At 38.0% G+C, this 16,137-nt stretch overlaps 1 protein-coding gene and 1 long non-coding RNA gene across 4 annotated transcripts in view; one reads left to right on the top strand and one right to left on the bottom strand.

The window, feature by feature from the left end:
- LOC119796728 (putative uncharacterized protein MYH16) overlaps window positions 1-16,137 on the top strand; it is a 101,202-nt gene that overhangs the window by 25,046 nt on the left and 60,019 nt on the right. For 2 of the 3 annotated variants that reach the window (XM_038305409.1, XM_038305406.1), the window contains exons 2-3: window positions 11,725-11,952; window positions 14,528-14,632. In XM_038305409.1, the coding sequence (XP_038161337.1) occupies window positions 11,725-11,952; window positions 14,528-14,632 (333 nt within the window). Of the gene's footprint in view, window positions 1-6,761; window positions 7,448-11,724; window positions 11,953-14,527; window positions 14,633-16,137 lie in introns of those variants that run through there. The other variant, XM_038305407.1, reaches the window with a different exon arrangement.
- LOC119796729 lies at window positions 8,588-10,221 on the bottom strand. Its single transcript, XR_005282512.1, has 3 exons — window positions 10,202-10,221; window positions 9,807-10,118; window positions 8,588-8,756 (listed from the first exon to the last, which is right to left on the bottom strand). It is a non-coding gene; the product is annotated as an uncharacterized LOC119796729 (long non-coding RNA).

The following is a 16,137-nucleotide window of genomic DNA, read 5'->3' as shown; positions in this document are numbered from 1 at the left end:
ATCAGCTCATTGGTGCATGTGCAAGCAGACATTCATCCAGGTAACCATAAATAATGTAATTATGGCACTAAAAGTACTTATTTCTATCCTTAAATCAATAACCAATACTAACGCAAATCTTTAAAACATTTTTTCATGACTTTTCTAAGACAATTTGATGCTTTTTACATTTTCTCCGTTAAAGCTTTTCTGACGTCATCATCGGACATGCTTAACATTGTATAATTAAACCATGTTTATAATTTTTTTTTCTTTTTTTTTTCTTTCTTTAACACAAAAGGAAAAGATAAAGCTAAAAAAAAAATTTATAAATTGATGTTAAAATCTAAAAATTATCTCCCGGAAGTAGCGTAGGATCCTATTTCTGACACAAACAAGGAATAAAACAGGCAGGATTTTAATGAATTTATTCCAACGCATTATAGTTTAGTACGCTTTCTTTTTTTTAAGGAGGGGGAAACTTAATTTAGGTGTTTTTTACTCATTAAAATTGAGGGCAGGCCGGATGTATATCTGGTTGCACATACGCATATGAGCTGATGGTACGGATCGTGATTCTGGGACGGATCGGGTGGTAAAAAGGAAACTCAAAGCCATTGTCACAGGGAAGCCGCTAGCACCAGGAAACAGTATGTTTCGTACCGACAATGAAGTTGGCAAGGAACCTCCTGATGAACCGAACAGCCCCTAAGGACTATTATGTCACAATATGTTCTGTGTGACACCTGTAAATGTAGCCATTTGCTACATTCGTGTAACTTCTGTTGTTTTTTTTTTTTTTGTCGTTCTTTTCCTGAAGGCTGTTTGACCAGCATCATTAAGACGTTTTTAATGTCTCAGCACCTAAAGATATTGAATTGATACTGAATTTCAAACATGTTTGATTTTCTCCCGACCTCATGATTCCTTATCGGAAAGTGGTCGTGAGAGGCTGATCGCCCCTCGTTACCCCCTGTACACTACATGAAGCACCATGCACGATCTGGCTGAAAGTTGGTCCGATCGAAGAATTCTTGCCCTTCTGGAAAGTCGGCCTGAAAGGACCAAAAAATCGCAGAGTGTAGGCCCGGCTTAAGGCTTATTAGTGTATGACATCATTACTGACCTGCTCACAGTCCTGATCCAAGGCCACTAGAACACCTTGTGTGAGTAGTGCTACCTACTATAGGCCTTCTTATATAATTTCACTGTCATACCTTACAAATGGATATTTAAAAAAAAAAAGTCAAATATTTCTCAAGAAATACAGCATCTTAACCTTGTGGTAATTGTTAAAGCTGTCGTAGATGCAAATGACAGGCTGACATTATATTAAACATCAAGAATTGAAAATAGGATGTATCTTAAGTTCATATGTGTGTTTAAGAAGACTAGTCTGTGGCAGCTTACCTCTCTAGTAATTCCCAAATCAGTTGAAAATGTTCAATTTGCAATCAGCTGTTTCTCTTCAGAAAACAAGAGATAAAAGTCCTTGTCTTAAATGTCCACATGCTTAGTTTAATTGCTTTAATCACACAGTCTTCAGATAATCAGTAACCTACAAACTATATGGATTGTATTTAAGTTTTCTATTAAAGCAAAACAGATTCTCGCTCTTTTAAACCACATCAAGATGATTTTCTCATAGGCAGAAAAAACTGCTTTTCTGACAGTTAAGGTGTGACCCAGCACTTTAATAAATTAAATCAGAAAGTCTTCTGGTTGATTATCATATCGATCCTTTTTTCCAAAACTAAAATGACCTATGGATCTAAATCGGCTATGGATTATTAATCATGCTGGCTTTTTATGGATAAAAAATTAAATAATTTACTACTGAGATTATTCCCTCTTTCAAAAGGCCAAATAAACATTGTTTTGTTATTTTTTTTCCACCCCCACATACATGCAAATGAAATAAATAAATTAGCCCCAGTTATGTACAGATGCCATGTATTATCATATTTGATGTAAAAGTGAGGTACGATCTTTTTAGGGAAGTTTTAAATAAGGAGACCCTATTTAACTTAGACATACTTCTCAAGATAATAATATGTTTCTCTCATTGTTTTTCCATTAATATTCCATTTGAATGGGAAATCTGTTTTTCTACAAAATGCATGGGATTCAGTGTGAAACTATGGATCAGCAGTGCTATCGTCAGTGTTTATGGAAAGGCATCTGGTCTGAAACATTTGATTATTACTGGAGCTGAACTGCTTAGCCAACTCCCCATAAGACTTCGATTTTACACACTAGAAGCTGCATTAAGCAGCTGGGCTATGATTTGGGGTTTCACTGCCATCTGGGTATGACAACTGGGTCAATGCTCTTCTGTGCAAATAGAGATTATTTTTCAAGAAAATTGTCTGTAAAGTCACTTTGTTCATTAAATCACACTTGGTTAATCTGCACTTTTCTTGCAACAGTCCAGGTGTGCGCTGGCTCCAAACATGTTTTTCGTTTCTGCTTACATTAGTCATCCATAAATAATGACATTAATCTACAGAGGAGACAGATCAGCCATTATAATTCATATTATTGAATCCCAAGATCTGACTACACTGAGAAATGTGACCCCATGTCAGAGCTATTTAGTGCAGTTATGGTGTGTAAGGAAGCCTTCCAGGTTTCCAGTGGAAATTTATCCTGTTCTTCATTAGCCTTCACCCGCTCAGGCTGGAGGGACACCTAAGACATTTTTCTTCTGGGACAGGAGAAATTCCTGCTTGTTAATCAACCTTGATGCAGTCGTGCCTTGTTAGGGCAACATCCCCCTAATTGACTTATATTCCTTTGTTCCCCTTTTCACTCCATTTAAAATATACTGCTAACTTCTAGTTTGTTAAATTACAGATTTCTCTTTCCATACACCTGTTTGTGTAAAGCTCACTGGTTCGCTGTAATTTCTTACATTTTCCAAGAACAGTCCGGTAGCTGGCTTAACTTCAAAAATAAATCATTCTCTACCCCTTGTCTTGAAATACCATATGCTGCAGATCGGATAAGCTTATTGTTACTCCAGAATTTCTTTAAACTATACCGCAAAATTTCAAAGAACAGACTTTTGCTCTGATATCTCTAGTTTGCCAAGTTATGCTTGATTTTCTTCCTCGTTTTATATAGAAATACGCAAGCGTACAGTCTGGGAAAAATACAGTCTGTTGAGGTGTTAGTCAAGTGTCTAGAGCAATGATGCAGTTGATCAATGGATTCATCAAATTGTCTGGCCACCTGCCTGAACATTTCATAAAATAAGGATTTAGGCAGCTGATTGGATGTTGATACCTGGGTTTCTGTGGAATTTCATCGTATCAACAAAATCAGGTTATTACACACCTTCCATATAAATATACACTACCGTTCAAAAGTTTGGGGTCACATTGAAATGTCCTTATTTTTGATAAAGCACTGTACTTTTCAATGAAGATAACTTTAAACTAGTCTTAACTTTAAAGAAATACACTCTATACATTGCTAATGTGGTAAATGACTATTCTAGCTACAAATGTCTGGTTTTTGGTGCAATATCTACATAGGTGTATAGAGGCGCATTTCCAGCAACTATCACTCCAGTGTTCTAATGGTACAATGTGTTTGCTCATTGGCTCAGAAGGCTAATTGATGATTAGAAAACCCTTGTGCAATCATGTTCACACATCTGAAAACAGTTTAGCTCATTACAGAAGCTGCAAAACTGACCTTCCTTTGAGTAGATTGAGTTTCTGGAGCATCACATTTGTGGGGTCAATTAAACGCTAAAATGGCCAGAAAAAGAGAATTTTAGGCCCCGTCCACACGAAGTCAAACCGTGGCCTAAATTCACAAATTTTTCACCAAACCAGCCTCTCATCCATACGAAGCCGGCGTTTCGGGGGTCTGTAAACAATCTTTTTTTTATTAAGCTTTCAGAGAGGGAAGATTTTGAAATACCGTTTTCGCGTTTCCATCTTTAAGCTCTGACCGCATTTTTTTTCTTACACTCATGCGTCATAGCGTCGCCTCTAAACACGCATGCTCGACACAGTATCACAACAAGAATAGCGCCGTACTGTGTTGAATGGTTGCTGCTTATGCTACTCACCCTGCTGTCGGGCTTACAACAGAATCTTCTTCTTCTGGAATATCTCCAGGAAGAACAGAGCAATATCGACGACATAGTTCAGCACCTGAATTTGACTGAACCACAAAAATGGACCCGCAGGGCAAACTTCTAGGGGATTTCCGGTTTGGTTGTTGTATAAATATTACTGCGCATGCCCAACTTTTCGTTGCCTGTTTTCGCCTATTTTTGCTTTGGCACCACAGCACCACTTACAGGCCTGGCATACATTTTGCAGCGTTTTCGTGCATTCATGTGGTCGATCACATTTATTTTACATCTCCGTCTTTAAGACAAACGTTCTGGAAAATATTAGCGTTTCGTGTTCGTTTTGACTTCGTGTGGACGGGGCCTCAATCTGAAACTTGACAGTGTATTCTTGTTCTTAGAAATGAAGGCTATTCCATGCGAGAAATTGATAAGAAATTGAAGATTTCCTTCAATGGTGTGTACTACTTCAGACGACATATTACGTAATACTTTTGAATTTGTAGCAACAACAACTGTTTCTCTACAAGTAGAATAACTGTTTTGTATAAAATTTTTACGAAAGTTATTTTTTAAGATGTTCCATTTGTCCTTCTCTGCCTTCAGATCTTTAAAAAAAGAAAAAAAAAATAAGCTGAGACTTTTTTTGTCATCTTGTAAAATGGCAGAGCTCAGTCTGTCTTAGAAGGCAGTGCTTTCCTTCAAGACTGACGATGATTGTTTTCTACTTTCGGCTACTTTAGATCGCCAAAGACATGTGAAATAATAGCAAATAAAGGTAATAATATGCTGAAAATCTAAAAGAGATTTCATCCTTAAGAAACGGGTGAAATACAGTTTGTCCAAGTAGAGTTGCCATATATTGATGTCATAAGAAGTGGCAGGGCCCAAGCAGATCTGGTACCTTCACTAGATCCGGACCCACCTGCTGGCTAATCCATGACCTCTGACCTATACGGTTTATCAAAAAAATACATGAATTAGTGCTTTGTGTAATCCCTAAGTTCAGGTCTCATTTACAAACTGAAATTTAGTATCATGTCCTCCGTACAGGGGCCAGGACCAGTTTCACAGAGGCACTGGACCAAGCCTATACAGTAGATTGCCAGTCTGTAAAAAGAGTCTATCTTGTAATCCTTACAGCGATAACTGTAGAAAGAGTCCAGTACTAATAAATGTTACTGTTTTGCCTATTTATTTTATGAACTGTTTATTTCACATTTTGAGTCATTCTTAGCATTGGGTAATGTTTTTACTTTTATGAATGGTCCAGGGACATACTAATGGAACAGAAAAAGTAGGAACGTTTTACACATTGAAAAAAAGTCCACCCTCACTTCTGTGATTATAGTTACACCCTTAAATAGCATCTATACTGTAAATCTAAACAGAGTCCAATTTGAAGCTTAAGATGAAGACAACCTCAATTCTAGATAGGTCTGTTTTATTAAAAAAAAAAACTCAGTGATATCTTCAGAAAAAAAATCATTTGACAGCTGAACCTACAGCCTATTATTTCCTCGGGGTTTATCACTCACCTGCTGTGTGGATGTTGAAAGGAAACAAGCAGTTAAATTCCAGAGTTTTGATTTATGGAGACAATATTTCAAAATCTTGACACTCTACAAGAATACGGGTTGCATGAGGCGCCGCTGCTCCAAGCATAGTAATTACTGTGTAACCCCGGCTTCTTTTCCAGGTCATTATTACCATCTAATTCTGTAATGATCACGTAGTGGAATCTGGGAAAACATATTAAGTATCTCCTGTTTTTTAGGTTTTGATGCATTCCTTTACAAGATTTATTGACATGCTCATCAGATATGTTGGACATAAGGGCTTTTCTTTGGCCATGGATTGAGCAAGACCAGAGTCTTCAGATAAGCAGGGAGGAAAGGACTTGAGCACAGGAGACATTATGGTGGAAAGCCAATGCATTTGTAGAAAAGCAGTAATTTCTTTCTTTTTTGGTTTTGTTGTGTTGCATAAAGGTTCTTTGACCAGTTTTAGATTCATTCAAGCAAAACATTATATTTGTGCTGAAAGTAGCTAAATTTCTTAAGTTTCTTCAACAGTTTTCGTATAGAATATCGTTAACACTTGCAGACATTGTTATATTAAAAATGCATGTATGCATCTAACTATGCATGTTAGTGCATGTAACTTTATAGGCTAATTTTTCAATTCAATTAAATAATATCTCCCAAGCACACACATAAAAATGTTTTACTAATAAACAGCCACAGAATACAAATAACATATTTACAAAAAGAGATACTTAAATATAGGTCACTTTTTTAAAACTTCAGATCCAGTCAGAAGAAGCCTCACAAATTCTTGAAGCAACTGGTAGAAGTCAGTGCCAACGTACTGTCTTAATCTCCTGGACCTCAATCATGTTGCCGTAGATCGATAAATGCTTGGTCTTCTTTGTGTTAGTCTGTGTGACGTCATTAGAAAAAAGAGCGACATGCTTGGTCTGAGGCACAATATGCCTTGTTGTTCTTTTTAAGATGAAGCCACGGCATTGTGGGTGACCATGTGGGTGTGAGCCCAGTAGACATTCATGTCAATTATGACTGGGGGAAGAAAAATGCATTCTTACTCTGGTATTCTGCTCTTGTATTCCTGGGTTTTATATAATGTGGCCGGTTTGGTGAAAGCAGAGTTCCTGTGGTTACAAAGACCAAATCTACAGAACTTTCTTTCTCTCAGAACAGCCACTCCTATTCGAAGGGGGATACCTGAGGACCACCTCTTTTCCCAGCAGAAAGCCACCTGTTTCTGGAGGAGGAGACTAAAAAGAAGAGAGCAGAAGGATGTGGTAAAACAATGTAAGGGGGGAAATGCACAAAGGATACTTTCAGAGAAACAAGAACAAGACTTTGATAGGAAATGAAGGATTCCAGTGGTGTATCAGTGCATTCTGAAATGAAACACTGATGAAAGGTTGATTTTGAAGGAAAATAAGAAGAAGGAGAGATAAAAGCAAAGTGAATGAAGTGAGAGAGAGGATTTGCCAGGAGTGTAGAAGCTGGAGCACCCCTGGGGACTGAAAATAATCTTTCTCAGACTCACCTGGAAGACTCCAAACACTGCACACAAATCGGAGGAAGAAGGGGGAATAAAGGATTACGGCTCGGAAGCACTTTTAGACAAGTTCCAGCACCGCAAAACAGGTCAAGCCTGTAAACCAAGCTATCAAGCCAGTTAGTGTTTGCTGATATGACATCTAGAGGGAAAAGTCGGAAATACCACTCCCTTCATGATGACTTTGAGGACGCCAATGGGACCAAAGTGGAATCTGGACCTGAACCAGAATCGGAGGACCTGGACTGGGACTGCTACAGCACCACACTGGAGCACAGATTAGCAGCTGTGGGTATGACACCCAATATGGGTGGTAGATTATTGAGAATAAGTCTAGAATATGTAGTTGTAAAAACTCAGCCCTTATTTTTCAGAATTGGAAGTTTGGATTGCTTAGAGAAAAAGTAGAAAATGGTAAAAATGTAGTATTTATAATTTAAAGTATGTTTTAAAGCCTTTTTTTATTTTTATATTAAGATTTTCCTGTAAAACCTAATGATTTCACCTAAATAAAGAATTAATCCAAAATTGGACTAAATGCAATTAACCTACAGTAATGGACACACAAAGTACAAAGTGAACTTGACAGGCTTTGTTTTTTCAGATTAGATGTTTATGATAAAATTGAAAAGAATTCCTTGTATTTAGTGTGTAAACTAGTCTAATGATACCAACAGGACATAACTGTCTCGGTAGCTTAAGTTAGTGGCCCTTGTGGCTAATGCTAACAGCTACTCTTACAAGGTTTAAAAAGTGATAATTTTTTTTACTAACATAAAACATCTTGAATTTTATATAAAAGCATAACAGCATTTTACAATATTGTTTTTTTTATACTTAAACTGTTGTGCTTTTGGCTGCAGAAGCAAAGGAAAAAGAAATTGTGCAGTGAATTAGTAGCGCTCATAAAATTAACTTTCTGAATATGAAAGGTATAGGGTCTATGAACTAGTGATGGGTTGATGAGGCGTCATGAAACGTTTCGACACATTACCAAACTGTATTGATACAGTGTCGATACTGTGTCACTGAATACTGACACCTGCTGGACATTAAAAATCCCTACAGGCAACCTAGTTGACAGAGTTAACTGACACTGATTTGATGACCTATTATATACACTAATATAATGCAATTCATTGTATGATGCATTGTATTATTATTAAAACATATTTGATATTTTAGACACAGTCAATGAATAATGAGAACCTGCATCATAATGTAATAATCTCCAAGTAAACATGTAGTAAATGAAGATGCTTGTTCACTGGTATTTTTTTTTACAAATTTTTATTCAAAAAAATAAGTTGTTGCAACGTTTTAAAATTCAGTCTGTTGCGCTTTTTTGATACTAGTTCTCCAGCTGTGGAAAACACCCGCTCACACGGCACAGATGAAGCTGGAGTGCACAAGAATTTTAAGACCAGGCGGAAGAGGTTTGGATAAACCGTCCTTTGGTTTTTCCAATATAAAAGAGGATCCTGGGACCTCGCAATATTGCCCTCTGCCATGTATCTCTGCACCTCAAGGATGGCATCAGCTGTGGCACTTTTGGTCTGCCTCCCCACTTCGAGATCAAAATGTTCCCAAAGGTCATCTAATAAAAAAAAAAAAGGTATTTTAGTACATGATTTACAAACAACAAAGAAATGATGCTCAATATCATGCCTGAAGTGGGGGCAGACAGCTGTTGTGAAGATGTTCCCGGCTGGGGCTCATTTGAGCTGCCAACTATTGAGGCACATTCTGTCCGCAGTCTGCTGAGGGCCTCATTGCACTTAGAGGAACTGTGGAACCCAAGTGATTTAAATCTGGGGTCTAGAAGTGTTGCCAGGGTCAACACACTTAATGACTCCAGGTTGGAAGCAGTGTCTGTAACTCGACGCTTCAGGTGTTCATGTAGGTGTCGTGCTGTGTCAGTGTGCAAGGTTGAAGCATTACGCTCAAGTGCCATATAGAGCATTTTCATCATTGGGATGACCTTTGATCCTGACACTCGCCTCTCTGCAGACAACTCCACTGTAGCTTGATGGAAAGGAGCAAGCACAAGTAGTGTTTCTCCTATGATGGTAAACTCATCAGCTGTAAGTGGAGTCAAATCTGTTTTTAGAGAGGCCAGAGATACCCACACTGCTTCCTTCTCATCATGCAGCCTTGACAGCATTTCATACGTGCTGTTCCAGCGTGTTGGCACCTCATTGATAAGTTTCAGGGTTGGTCGCCCCATCTGTTGCTGCACTTGAGCAAGCTTCTCCTTGGCTGTGGTGCTCGATCTGAAGTATGTGACAATGTGCCTGGCTTTGTGTCTGATGGATGTAAGAGTGGGGATCTGATCACATGATTTTCTAACAATTAAATTGAGACTATGTGCAATGCAAATTGAGTGCCGAATTTGGAGTTGTCTAGCGCATGCAATCATGTTTGGTGCTGCGTCAGTCACAAGACACTTTACTTTATTTGTTATAGCCCAGTCCTCCATCATGGCCCTTTTTACTTGGGCCAAATTGTCAGCAGTGTGACTTTGTGGAAAGTATTGCACACCTAACACAGATGTACACAGCTGCAAATTTTCATCAATGTAGTGACAGGTTAGAGCCAAGTAAGCCTCCATGTTCACAGATGTCCACATGTCAGCGGTTATACTCACTGCCACAGCCTGCTGTACTTCCATTTTCACTCGTTCCCGTTCCTCCTCGTACTTTTTGGCCAACAGTTGTTTGATGGTCTGAAAACCACACCAAGTCAAACCAGAAGAAAATCAATATATTTAAAATAAATTTGATGAATAAACTACCACTTTAGATAATTTCCACACAAACCTTTCTGGTTGGCAAAACATATGAGGGCTCAAGGAGCTGAACCAGCTCCCTGAACCCTTCATTCTCCACAACAGCGAGGGGCTGGCAGTCCTTTACAATGAAATTAAGCACAGCCTCATCAAGCATCTGCTTCCTGGAAGCTTGATGGTTAAAAATGAGAAAGTGTAAATTATTCAGAATTATCAATAAAACAAAGTCAGTAAGTTGTAAAATACCTGTATACCTGAGTTCATCATGGGTGTATAATGGATTTCACGCTCATGCTTGGCCCTATAATGCCTCAGCATTGAGGAGGTGCTGTTATTTAAATATGCAAGCTCTGTTGAGCAATTGCAACATTTAACCTGCAAAATAAAAACACGGACAGTAAACTAAAGGTCACTTTGAAATGAATTTCTACTCAGAAAATCAAGTGGAAACTCTGAGAGGAACAGGATGAAACAAGGAAATTAAAACAAATACCTTATTTTCCGAAATGAGATCAAAGTGGTCCCACACGGCAGAAACCTTTTTCCTTGAGGAAGCTCCATAATTTTTGATAAATGTTATATTCACAAAACACGGAAGATTGTTTTGGCAGATGCATCTCGTTGGCAGATGCGCTTCTTTATAAAGGCTTGTCAATCAGTTCGAAACATCGGTCACGTGACCGATACAGGAACTGTTTCTGTCACGTGACTTTTTCGTAGCGATACACACGTCGACACAGGTTTCGCTCTATGAGACCGACACATGCGCCAACGCATCGGTGTTGCCCGACCCATCACTACTATGAACCCTCTCTATACAAACCTAATTTGGAATGGGACCAAATGTTTTCTGAAAAAGAGTTATATTCCACTCTGTAGGCATTAAAATAAGTCTTGTTTTCCTTTGTGTCCAACTTCCTCTCTGACTCACGATATTGCTGTTCAATTACTGAATAGATCCAAGAAAGAAGATTTTTCTTTTTAATGAAAACAATATTCCTAATTTTCTTCCAATTCATAACTATGCACTACTTTGTGTTGGTCAATGTAACACAGTTTTAAAAAATGTAAAGTTGCTAAGTTTCTAAAGGACTTTTCCCTAAATGAGCAATTATGTGGACCTTTGTCATTAATGTAGAGTGGATATGCTCGTACCTAGAGACAAAGCTGTTGCCTAGGTGCATTTCATAAAGGCAAAAGCAGATAGATATGTGGTTGTCCAAATGTCTGGGTATGCTGTTCTAAATGCTTTTCTTTAAAGTGACAGGTCTACGATAGAGCCTTTCTTTGCAGAGTAGGAACTCGCTTTAAGGTCGATTTGAATATGGAAACCAATAAGGTGGTGCTGAAGTAAAGACTTGCTGATCTGGTTTGATCTGGATCATTGTCCTGCCTTTTTCTTGTTAACTATGGGAAATATAAAATAACAAAGACAGGGATCTCTCTAAGTTGAAGGTGGATATGTCTCGTCTTGTGTTGTACCCTGTGGTAAGATCTTTGCATGAAATGAATCTGTTGGTGTTTGCCTCAAACTCTTTTATTCCCTAATCCCCCCCATATAAACTGTTAATCCCTTCTGCTTTTATTAATTGAGGGATTTTTCTTCCCATGGACCTCCCTCATCCTTTTAAACATAAAACTACTTGATCTCTTTTAGGTCTTTGTGGAACAAAGCATTTGTAAAAGCTGTAAAACAGAAGAGCAAATCATTTGATACAATATCGAAAAAATTCAAAGAGAATTCACTCAACCTAAGTCGACGTCTGTTTAAATTCAGGAACAAGAGAACGTCCAGGCATCCGAGCAGCGCTGTGCCGAGCTGGAGAAAGCTCGCCGGGAGCTGGAGCGGCAGCTGTCGGGCCTTTCGGATCGCTTGGAGGAGGAGGAGGTCTGCTCAGCTCAGCTTGTCCTCCACAGGGACAGGCTGGAAGCTGAGTGTGGCAGCCTCAGAAGAGACCTGGACGATCTTGAAAGCGCCCTGACTGTGGCCGAACGAGACAAACAGGTAAAATATGCAGACTCTTTGAAGATTGAAGCAATGAGTGAAAACAGTCTTACATGATTTGAAGATCTGACAGAGAACTGTTCGATCTATACAGCAGACGTCACAGATTAGCAGACCCGGATCTGGACCCACATACCGGCTAATCTGGACCCAATTTCTAATTATCAAATATTTATAAATTACCGCATGTTGTCTAAACGATGATGTCTAAACGTCACTTCTGCCGCTTCTCCTGTTAATACGGTAAAGCCCTCCAGAGCGTCTGGGACCAGGCTGCACATGATAAAAATTAGCCAATGAGCTGCTCTCAGTCTGGGTTGCTGCTGCTGCTACTTTTAGACACAGCAGGCAAACCTGTGGGAAGCTGGACGATGGGAAAGAAGGAGAAGACGATGACAAAAAGTGAAAGAAAGTGTGGACTGCTGGAAGAACTGTGGTGAACCAGGGAAAGAAAAGTGAAATGGCGTGCTCAAAGATGACCCTGCATATTTAGAGGATGTTTGGCTCAACCTGCTGCTGTGAAGCAGGATTCTCCACCATGAACAGAATCAAAAATAAATATGGATCCAGGCTCAGAATGAGCATCTTGATATGTGCTTTAGAATGGCTTAGTCTCAATTCAAACCCAAATTTAAAGCCTTGCAGGGCAGCATAAAGCCCACTGGTCTCATTATATAAAAAAAGTGAGTCAGGAAATTGTCGATATACCAAACCTATATACCAAAGATGTAGATTTTAGATATGGAAAAATTTTCAATTTTTTCTATTTTTTATTTAAAAATTGAATGTATAAAATGGTTGCATAAACACCTGCATTTTATTTCAGTGTTCAATCCTGATTAAAGTAACAGATTATGATTAAAAATACCTCCGGACCTTTACTGGTTGATGATTATTTTTTTATTCGGACCCCCCTGTGTTTTAATTGGTTACCCCTGCTATAGAGTATGGCACATCTGAAAAACTACCAAAACATAGAAATATTGAAATTTATTATTGAAACTTTGCTAGATGAGGAAATAATCACAGAAGAACCCATGATAACTCTTCTGGAGCTGCAGATATTTACTGTCTCAAAGGGAGACTTTATTGATAGGAAAACTATGAGCCACAGTCTGGTTTTTATGAAAGACTTTACCTTGTATTAGCCATGTAGACAAATGAAAAGTGAAAAACGGTCAATGTTCAGATGAAACCGAAATGAAACCGAAAAATCAAAAGTAGATTTGAAAAATTCTTTTATTGTAATGTTTTGTTTTGACCCAAAGTAGTGTTGATGTTTTGAACTTCCCTCGCCAGAGTTCATCTTCAAATAGAAAAACTAAAGAATGTGCTAGTGTGATGGAAAAGAGACATTCCACCTGTAATCACTTAAAATAAATCTCCAAGGACCACATTAGAAATATTAAAATTAAAATAAGACAATAAAAAAAATACAAAATCTGTCTCTCTCAAACAATTGTAATGAAGAAGACAACTTTATACAACCATGTTAGACCATATGTTTGGCTTGTATTGCCAATTATGCAGCAGATATGCATTCCACAGTCTGTCCCTGTTTAACCTACATCTGTGTTGTAAATTGCATAGCACTATAAAAATGCCTTGTGGCAGATTTACATTTGTTTTCTGCAAGTTGGCAATATTTTAAACGCCGTAACAAAAGCCTGTCTTCTTTGCTTAGACACAGATGCCAGAGGCTATTCTGTCATCTCCATTACAGCCCTCTCACTGAAGCCTTTATCTGTTTATATGAGGTGTATTAAGGGATTAAGATGCTATCTTTTGTTTAGGAAAAGATGTGCGTGGAGGTGATTAAAGGTGGTCTGTGAAGCTGCTGGGGCTGATGTAGGCTTTAAGTCTACTAAGATAAAATTTTGTCCTTTGTAAAAAAAATAAATAAATAAATTATATATATATATATATATATATATATATATATATATATATATATATATATATATATATATATATATATATATATATATATATGACTGTTTAAATCATTACAATAATTATTCCTGTTTGCTTGAAAATATAAAATGTGCTATTGAATGAAAATGACTGAATTGTACTCACATCTGGTTTCATCAGTAATTCGATATCTGGAAATTGAACTATCAGATGGTTTCTTAGGATATTATCTTCACAAGCTGGACATGATGTGTTGGATCCATTGGAGAAAAGGATTTACCTCATCTGTTGTGGAATTTAACTGTAAACAGATACCTCTCCATTACTAGAATTTCCCTCAGTCTGTTGTCACATTCTTCTTATATGTGTCCTCAGCTGGAGTCGGTGTGCAATCTGTTAAGAGGAAGCTTTGATGTCTGTTTGAAAAAAAGGGAAAATTTAACAGCATCTGTTTCAATTATTAAAAAAAAGTGAAAATAACTGTGCATCAGCAGAAACTCCAGTGTAAATCTGCTGTATAAGCAAGTTTGCATAAAGAAGACATTGATGCCTGGTTTAGAGCGGAGTAGATTAGAACCTTTAATCTTACCGAATCATGTTTTATCAGCTAAAACTCCTCGATCTTCTCTTTAAAATTGCTAACTTTAAGCTTTTATTCTAGCTGTCAGACAGTGAGGTGAGGAGGCTGACGGAGCAGCTTCTGCAAAGGGACGAAGCCCTGCAGAAGCTCCAGAGGGAGAAAGACCATTTGGTGGAGCTCAGCCAGGTAAGGAGAGGAGAGGTTTATATGACATCTGCGCCATGGTCCATGGGCCTCTTTCATCCATGTTGATTCAGGAAATACTTAACATCAATGGCATTCATTAAACACACACTAACATGGACTGCACCCTCTAGTTTGGCACCTGGAAATTATTTTATTGACATGCAATATTGTCCAAAGAAATGTTACTGAGGCCATTTAAACACAATGACGCTGGTGAAAAGTGGATTTAGTTTTAAACAGCTGCAGCCGGTTATAAAATAGTCAAATTTGATAGTTCAACAGGTAATCGTCCCTTACCATATGGTTCACACAACATTTATTAAATACATGAACTTGGCTAAAATCATCTGGTCTCCCACAAAACCAATCAATCTGTTTCTCAGATAATGGCTGAATCCATGCCTGGACTTAGATAAGAAGCCAGCTGCCAGAACCATTCTAAGACTCCATTGTTCCAGGTCTCTGTTACCATTTTGTGTTTTGTTTCATTGCATATCTTTTAATATTAGCTGGCACACACTAACTTCTAACCCTAACCTCAACGCCAAACCAATAACACTAAATATACAGAACTAAAAGACGTCTGATTCCAAACTGTTTTCTCTATACAATAGATAACTTTAAAGGGACCTCAGACTGGATGGACTTTAAAGCTCTGGCAAAGCTTCAGAGTTGAGAAGTTGAGAGTTTGCAGCTCTATAATCATGGAAAGTTATTTGCTTTTACTGAAATCTCATTGTTATCATTGACATTTACTTGGTATTTACTATAAAAGCTCCTATCTTTTTTAGTGTGATTTTTGTGGATTTTTTCGGCTGCCTGGATACTTTCCTTCCTTGTGCCTTTTTTTTTGGTTTGTTTTTTTTGCTCTCTGCCAACATTCTTTGGTCACCTTCTCTCTTAAACAGCTGTCCTCTCTAGGATCTCAGTCTTTTTTCATAAACTCTAAAAAATTTAATTTCACAGAAGTAGATCTCTGTATTTTCTGACCAGCTTTTAAATCCAACCAAACACCATTCTTAGACTCCCGGTCCCTGCCATTCTTGTTTGCTTTATTTCATTGCATGCATATAAATATTAGCTTTCCCCTGCTACCTTCTATCCCTCAACATGAGGCCAAACCATTTACAGTTAATATAATACTAGGAGAAGACAACAACAAAAAAAAAAAAAAAATTTAATTCTCTGCACAATTGAAAACTTTAAAGGGAGTAGGGTGTTCACAGTCATATAATCATTGACAGCTATTTGCTTTTAACTAAAATCTCATTGGATGTGCAGAGGTTAGCACTGCCGGCTTGCAGCAAGAAGGTTCCGGGTTTGAATCCCGGCCTTTCTGCGTGGAGTTTGCTTGTTCTCCTTGAGCATGCATGTGTTCTCTCCGGATACTCCCACAGTCCAAAAACATGACTGTTAGGTTAATTGGTTGCTCTAAATTGTCCTAAGCATGACCCTGGATAAAATCTCAGTATCATCACTGACATTTATCTGGCAGTTACTATACA

This window comes from Cyprinodon tularosa, unplaced genomic scaffold (genome assembly GCF_016077235.1).
Source record: "Cyprinodon tularosa strain WSP-4 unplaced genomic scaffold, ASM1607723v1 ctg558, whole genome shotgun sequence".
In the NCBI taxonomy this organism is placed as follows: Eukaryota; Metazoa; Chordata; class Actinopteri; order Cyprinodontiformes; family Cyprinodontidae; genus Cyprinodon; species Cyprinodon tularosa.
The sequence above is the reverse complement of the archived record's forward strand: the minus strand, read 5'-3'. Positions and strand labels throughout refer to the sequence as shown.